Source organism: Carassius carassius, chromosome 16 (assembly GCF_963082965.1).
Source record: "Carassius carassius chromosome 16, fCarCar2.1, whole genome shotgun sequence".
Classification (NCBI taxonomy): Eukaryota; Metazoa; Chordata; class Actinopteri; order Cypriniformes; family Cyprinidae; genus Carassius; species Carassius carassius.
The window spans coordinates 22,151,992-22,159,498 of NC_081770.1; the positions used below are offsets into that span (position 1 = coordinate 22,151,992).

Sequence of the window (7,507 nt, forward strand, 5' to 3'; positions counted from 1 at the left end):
TCTTTATTCATGTTAATAAAAGCACATGCTTCAATTCATTGTCATTTAAAATAGTTCAACTAATCCAAAACAATCAAATCATTTTAACATCAAAACTAAACCACTCTTGGACCTCCATCTTTATTGCATTGCATTTTGCGTGTTGAACAGTCTATGAGCCCTGCCAAGAAACAAACAACTTTATGCTTGCATTTGGAACAAACACCAGTTCCACAACAACGATCTTCACAACAGATGGTGCAAATATGCTTCATAAACAGCAACCTATGCCAAAACATTTCCTCCTCATCCTGGAAGTGAAAGTAACATTATCACCTATTATTGTGGTATTATAGTCTCCTGGAATTTCTGCTACATTTATACAGTAAAATGATTAAAACCCAGAGTAAACCATTGTTATGGTCAAAAGTTAAAATTAATATATTGTGTGACACTTCACTGCTTGTGTGACAACCAGTCCGGCCAATTTTCACAGTATGACAATACTATAAAAAGAAATACTCCTAATATAAAACCAAATTGTGTTGGTCACTTTAAATAGTTACTAAGCTTTGCGGAATAATGTCATTGTTCATTCTTCTGACTTCCCATTGGTTCTCTTCTGCCCTGCAACATACCTAGCATATTATATGGCAGACTTTCAGGAAATGCAAGTAGTTTGTCAGTAGTGAACCGAAGTGGCTCAGTTGACAGAAACTCTGTTTGGGAAAATTCCTTCAAGGTGGCACAGCCACAGTTTATTTCGAAAAAGATGGATGTTGTTTCCCATTACACACCGTAGGTTTTACAAATAAAGGTAAGTGTTTCTCTTTGTCATGTTTAGTTTTAGAGATTGTGTAATATAGTGAAATACTGTACAGTAGAAGTGCATTTGTTCATAAGACCTTTAACATTTCCATTGCAGTCAGTGATTGATTAATTAAACATTTCTGTGTGCAACTGTTCATTTCTGTGTGTACTATTATTGGTGATGTTAGAAGCCACACATTATGTTGAAAAAAAAAAATTCAATAAAAACCTTAAGCTTATTTCAATTTGCCGATATCACACAACAGAATGAATGCAGTTAACATGAACAATTAAACGAGTAACGTTAGGCATAATTAATACATGGCCATGACCGTGTCTTGAACATGGGGGGAATCAAAATGTATCTATTTATTTTGTTCTAGTTCAGGTTTAAGTATTAAAGTTGAAGTTTGGGTATGAGTTAATACATTTTAAGCAGGTGCATAACATGTTCATCAAATTAATTCAGAAATAGGCCTATACACACATTCATATGCCTGCTGAAAACAGCTCTGTGTAGCCTATCTTGTCACGTTGTTCAATTACAAATAGTTTGCATAGTTGTTAATGCCAATCATTTAATATTTTCTTTATAGTCAAACAATGGTCAAATATTACTTGTATAACTACTTAAATCTTACCACACACTCTTTGACTGTTAAAACTGTGCGTAGCGCTTTGAAAGCAAACTAGTTCGTATTATTTCTTTTCCACCAACAAAAAATGCAACGCAAAGAACGCCGGTCTGAATAAGAGTAAATACAGAGCTCAAAGCGTTCTGTAATCACTAACGTTAAACCCAAACTCCACTCCACTTTCCTTTTGCTTCCCAAACTGTCAAATCTGCATTTAATTTAAAGACGAACACATACTACAAAATAATTAAAAAATGATAATGCTGGACATCATAAATTGAAGAATTGTTTATGTTTTCATAGTTACTCCATTTCTGTTGGAGAAATGGGCCATTACTACTTCTGTACATGTTTCCTCTGCTGCTTGTCTGAAGAGGAGAGGAACGCCATCGACATAAATAATGAAATCAAACGCATCCTTGCAGAGCAGAAGAAAAGACAACGGAGAGAAATCAAGGTGCTTCTGTTAGGTGAGATGATTCTGTCAGACTTTTATCAGAAGTGTATTAAAACTGGAAACATGCTGATCTATATTTCAACTTACAATTTTTCTCTAGTGAAAGTAAATTTAATCATAGCATTGAATGTCGTGCCAGAAAATGTCATCAGGTGTTTGTTAGCTAGGCCTACATCATTTCTTGAAGGTAATTTCTGTCAGATGTTCATATAAGAGCTGATTAGACTTGTAGTTATAAAAACTAACTTCCCTTTTTGGTCTTAGGGTAATTTTAGTAAATGTGTGACTTCAGTTCCTCTTCCCTCCCTAAAACAGGAGCAACATTTTTATGTAATATGGTACATACAGATATTTTTCTGGTTTGATCATAACATAAATAAACATTCAAACACACAATTAAAACTTAGATTGTTCTTATATAGGACAGAACACATTCCACTGAGCACAATGGCAAATTACTATTTTAGAGCAGTGTAAAATTTTAGGTAATTAGTAAGCCTACTAGTATGCTTTTTTTCAGGTTTCCTGTTCGGAGGTCTCTAATGTTTAAGCATGCTCATTTTGTTTTCATTTAGGCACAGGAGAAAGCGGAAAGACCACGTTTATGAAGCAGATGAAAATCATTCATGGAAGCGGCTACTCTGAAGATGATAGACGTAACTACACTAAACTGGTTTTTCAGAATATCTTCCAATCTATGTGTGCATTGACAGATGCCATGAAAGTGCTTAGGATTCCCTACTCCAACCCCCAGAACGAGGTGATCAGGAAGCCAAGTGTGTTTTTAATGAGGATCGTTTTATTATCAACAATCATATTATCATAGCTATATTTTGGATCAGAATCAACTATGTCAAATTATGAACTGTAAGAATTTTTTGCATACATAATAAAAAATCAACATTTTTATCTGTATGTTAGCACCAATTTAGGATAGACTGGATCCTAATGTAGTGTCTTAAGTCTGTATTATCCATAGATTTATGCCCAGTGGTTCCAGGATCTGGATATACATCAAATAACGCAGCTGCAGAGAAGTTATGTAGAGGTTATTCATCATCTATGGGCAGACAAAGGCTTAAAGATTTGTTACAGTCGGCGCAGAGAGTATCAACTGCTAGACTCGACTAAATAGTAAGTGTGTTTAACACAGTTCCTGTCTTTTCCTGACTACCTGCATCTTTGATTATTTCCTCTTCGCTTTTCCTGATGCCATTGACAATTCCATGCAACAAATGATATGCAAATAAGGCTTCACAATGAATTCTATGGCACATGGATTTTCAATCAAAGCATTTAAATACTGTTTTTTTTTTTTTAAAGCTTTATTGATAACTTGGACCGCATCGCAGCTCAAGGTTACATCCCTTCACCTCAAGATGTTCTTCAAGTCCGATTCCCCACGACTGGCATCACAGACCATTGCTTTACTTTGGAGAAGATAACTCTCAGGTACAGCAATGAACAACCAAGCCCCTTAAAGGGACAGTTTATCCAAAAAAATTTATTCTATCATTAATTTCTCTCCCTCATGTCGTTCAAACCCCACATTTTTTATTAAATCCGAGAGCTTTCTGACACATTCAAGGCATAGAAAGGTAGTAAGGACATCGATATAGAAGTCCATTCAACATTAGTGGATCAGCCATAACTTTATGAAGCTACAATAATACTTTTTGTGTGCAAAAAAAACCCCCAAATAACTATCCAACATTTTCTTCTCTTTCATGTCAGAATTTGACACTGGTTCATAACAGTAACACGATTCATAAACACATCCTTCTTTTCCAGCTGTTTCATTGACAATAATTACAATTTCAATCTGTAATGCCCAAAGTATGCTTTAGTTTTGATGTGAAAAGTCTCTGTCTATAGACACTGTGGTCGCCAATACTATTTTAATAAATTATCTTACCACATTACATGCTGTTTTGGACCCCATTGACTTTTATTTAAAAAGGAAATTATTGACATACATCAGAACATCTTTTCTTCTTTCTCAGAAAGTAATAAAGGCTTGGAAAATATAATATAATATAGTTAGTGCATTTTTTGGTGAATTAACCCTTTAACCAATGAAAGCATCATATCCTGAAATACAAACAAAGTCTTAACTCTTGACATGCTGTGCATTGGATGTGGTTTGTTGTTTACGTAACTTTCAAGGAACCTCTGGCAAATGAGTTAATTATGCAGACACGACCGAACGTTCAAGGAAACCAAGGTGAGCGACTATCTGATTTAGAAGAAATGTGACCAAAAGGGAGAAGGATACAGTTTTAGGGACAAATCTGATATGCAAATCCACCACAGCAGATCGAATAGAAAAGTGGATGAGATGGCTGAACTTGATTTCTGGTCTGTCTTGTCTTTTCAGGATTGTAGATGTCGGAGGTCAGCGAGGACAAAGAAGGAAGTGGATTCATTGCTTTGAAAATGTGATGTCACTCATATTTCTGGCATCCCTCAGCGAGTACGACCAACTTCTGGAGGAAAACAACAAGGATGTACGTTTCTGCCTCTCTCCTCAAATATCTACAGTCCTTCCATTGTTATAATGATAAATCTGTTCATCTATGTACTTTTGCTCTCTTTGGCTCCAGAACCGTATGGAAGAGAGTTTGTCGCTGTTCTACACAACCATCCACTCAGCATGGTTTGCCAATTCCTCCATCATTCTCTTCCTAAACAAAAAAGACATCCTGGCCGAGAAGATTCAGTTCTCTGACCTAAAAACATACTTTCCTGAATTTAATGGTAGATTGGTGCACATTAAATTAAGTGTAAGGCAAATTTATTTGCGCGATCTCTTGCTTGGCATGTCTGATTTGTTCTTCTTTTCCTTACCTCTGTGGTTTGGCGCCACCTTCAGGAAAACGTCGGGACATTCAAGATGCCATGACGTTCATCAAGAATTTATATATACAAAAAACAGTCTCCTATGAGACCAAGAACTCCAAAAAAATCTACTCTCACTTCACCTGTGCCACAGACACCAAAAACATCCAGAAAGTCTTCACTGACGTGAAAGACACCGTCCTCGTCCAGGCCTTACAAGATTTTGGAATGTTCTAATGGGCGCCAGACGCACCCCTTATGGCACTCGGCATCGACTGTATTAATCCCAATCCATGTACATTCAGAAACACTAGTATTTTATGGAGACATGTTTGCATACTCTTCATCCAAACTAAAAAAAATTTTTTTATCATTATTTATAATTGACCATCCAAAATGTAATTATGGGTTAGTTTTCATGTTCATAATAACTATGTTTACATGTGAGAAATCTATGTTTTAAATTTACACCCATTAAAAATCACTGTGATCTCAGTTTTTATAATTAAAAACATGCCTCAGAAAGGTGTTTTGGTCTGAGAAAAGCGTCAGTTTGTTATTTAATGAGATGAAATTCAGATTTCGGTGTGACATCTCAAATGAACTATTAAATTAAGCTTCCCTAAAAAATATAAAGCTGTTCTTATTTAGCTATATTGTACAATTCAACGTAAAATGTAGTGGTAACTTTTGTAACTGTGAACTTCTCACTAAGACCAAGTGGGAAGGTAGGGACACCACAAAAAGAGAACTGAGGTGTTACAGATGCATCCTGAGACAGACCTGTCAAGTGAAGTGTCATTGTCTGTCAGACAGTGTCTCCATACTCAAAATAGGATGTGACAAAGACTAGCACTGGCCCACTCATGACTGAGCCATTGTTCACTACACGGTGTAGTAGTGTGTCAGAATTAATCTCAGCTGTGGTTTTACTATGCAAATAGTGTAAAAGGTTGATAGTAATAATAACATATGTTCTGTATAATATGAATGTATATAGTATGCATGTCATTTGGATGTACTACATTTGCCATGTTGTCTTGGTCATGGGACCTAGCAGCTTTAGTTGCTTCGTTTCAGCACACAAATCCTCTCCTGTGGCCTCATGGGATAGTAAATTGTCCTCTGGATGCACTCTTCAAAATCTTCTACAGAGGTAGTAGGTCATTCAGGTAGTTTTTGCCCGTTGTTTCATGAATACTATGAATGCGGACACACTAGCCTTTTCATATGCTGTTTTTAACCTATTTAGAGAGGTATGCATATCAGATGCACCCTCCTAAAAACCTGTATAATGCACTTTGTTAGGGAACTCATTTGTAGTGGTGTCCGACTCCATGGGCCTGTCCCTATCCCCACACCTGTGGTCTTTGCACTTGACCACTTGGGATTACATTTTGTATTTCTAGAATTTAGCCCAAGTGTTTTAGTGTGCAGTAGTGTGGATGCAGCTTTTGATTACCCGATGGAACACTCATACAATAGTGTTGTATAGAACACATTAGTAGTGCTCTATTTACACATTTAGTATTTTCAATTCATTGTATTTTAAAGTAAAAACTTCCAAATGTCTGTTCAATAGTCCCCGACAGTCAACATTATTTAATTGTGTTTCTAACTGTTGCTTAGTCAATCAAATTTGAGATCTGGAATAGCTGTTTTATAGACTGTAGCACCAGTTAACACTGGACCAGACACAATGCTAAACGAAATACAATGTCAAGGATTTCCAGGAACACATACACATTAACAGAACATCATCTATTCTTTGGGGCAATAAGGACCCAGTGTCTTCTTGTAACCAAAATAGCCACATCTCATGACCATTTAAATCTATAACGCGAAAACAGAGGATGCATACATTTTCCACCGAAAATAGGTCATGAACAAAAGAAATTAAGAGCTATAGCCAACATAATATTGTAAATCGATTTGATGCCAAATTGGTTCAACAGATCCAGAATATTTGAATAATTTTAATATCAAGGCTAAATAATCCTTGTATGCCTGGATCTACATCTTTATTGTATTGCATTTTGTGTTTTCAGTAAAGTATAAGCCCTGCCAAGAAACAATTTAGCATTTGCATTTAGAATGAACAGCAATTCCACAACAACGTCCTTCGCAACAGATGATGATACCCTCCAAAACATATCCCTGTCATCCTGGAAGTGAAATAAATATTGGTCATTTCACCTCCGGACTATTATTGTGGTATATTACAGCTTATTATATTGAAATGTAACTGAAAGTATTAACTTGACCTCTGCAGGGCACCAAGAAGACAAATTTACAGTAAAGTTTGTTTTGATTCTACTTGCCTTGCATAACTGAAAGCAAAAGCTGTCATTTTCCATCAGTTAGCCTACTTTCCAGGTCACCTCTTCCATTTGAATCAGTTGCCCATCACATTTTATTTTGTACACTTTTTTATGTACTTACATACAGCAGATTATCGCAGCATGTTTTTTTTTAAAGAAAACACTATTTCAGTCTTCCTATTTCCAAATTTCAAGTTTAATTTAGTGTTACTTGTAGTTTATTTGTGATTATTGTGAAATGTACTTTTTTCAGTGAAGACCTATTAGTTACTGTCAGAACCTGCAAATCTATCACTTCTATGAATTATTGTATGAATAAGTTGCTCTTGCAATTTTTGTACTCATCTCATATTATCCTTTTTTTTTTTTAAATGTTTAAGCTACCAATATTTTTAAACAAAAAAATAATATATTAAGAAAGTGATATTAACCGACCACATTTAGCATAAACCTCATTGATGATGCAT

General features: G+C 35.5%; 1 protein-coding gene across 2 annotated transcripts; it reads left to right on the top strand.

Moving 5' to 3' along the window:
* Positions 1-647: 647 nt before the first annotated feature.
* On the top strand, positions 648-6,013 carry LOC132159922 (guanine nucleotide-binding protein subunit alpha-11-like). 2 transcript variants are annotated; one of them, XM_059569593.1, is made up of 8 exons: positions 648-796; positions 1,728-1,894; positions 2,457-2,641; positions 2,861-3,015; positions 3,205-3,333; positions 4,259-4,388; positions 4,485-4,638; positions 4,754-6,006. In XM_059569593.1, exons 2-8 carry the CDS (start codon positions 1,750-1,752, stop codon positions 4,954-4,956), a joined length of 1,101 nt encoding a protein of 366 aa, XP_059425576.1. In that variant the 5' UTR covers positions 648-796; positions 1,728-1,749; the 3' UTR covers positions 4,957-6,006. The 2 variants fall into 2 exon arrangements, with proteins under 2 accessions (XP_059425576.1, XP_059425577.1); XM_059569594.1 differs by lacking the exon at positions 1,728-1,894 and having other exon boundaries at positions 655-796; positions 4,754-6,013.
* Positions 6,014-7,507: the final 1,494 nt, after the last annotated feature.

What these genes read in the sequence shown, in the direction of transcription:
- LOC132159922 (XM_059569593.1), top strand. Translation starts at nt 1,750, where the DNA reads ATGGGCCATTACTACTTCTGTACATGTTTCCTCTGCTGCTTGTCTGAA. An exon ending in CTGCTAGACTCGACTAAATA is followed by an intron (nt 3,016 to 3,204) that starts GTAAGTGTGTTT and finishes TTTTTTTTAAAG; the next exon opens with CTTTATTGATAACTTGGACC. An exon ending in ATACTTTCCTGAATTTAATG is followed by an intron (nt 4,639 to 4,753) that starts GTAGATTGGTGC and finishes CGCCACCTTCAG; the next exon opens with GAAAACGTCGGGACATTCAA.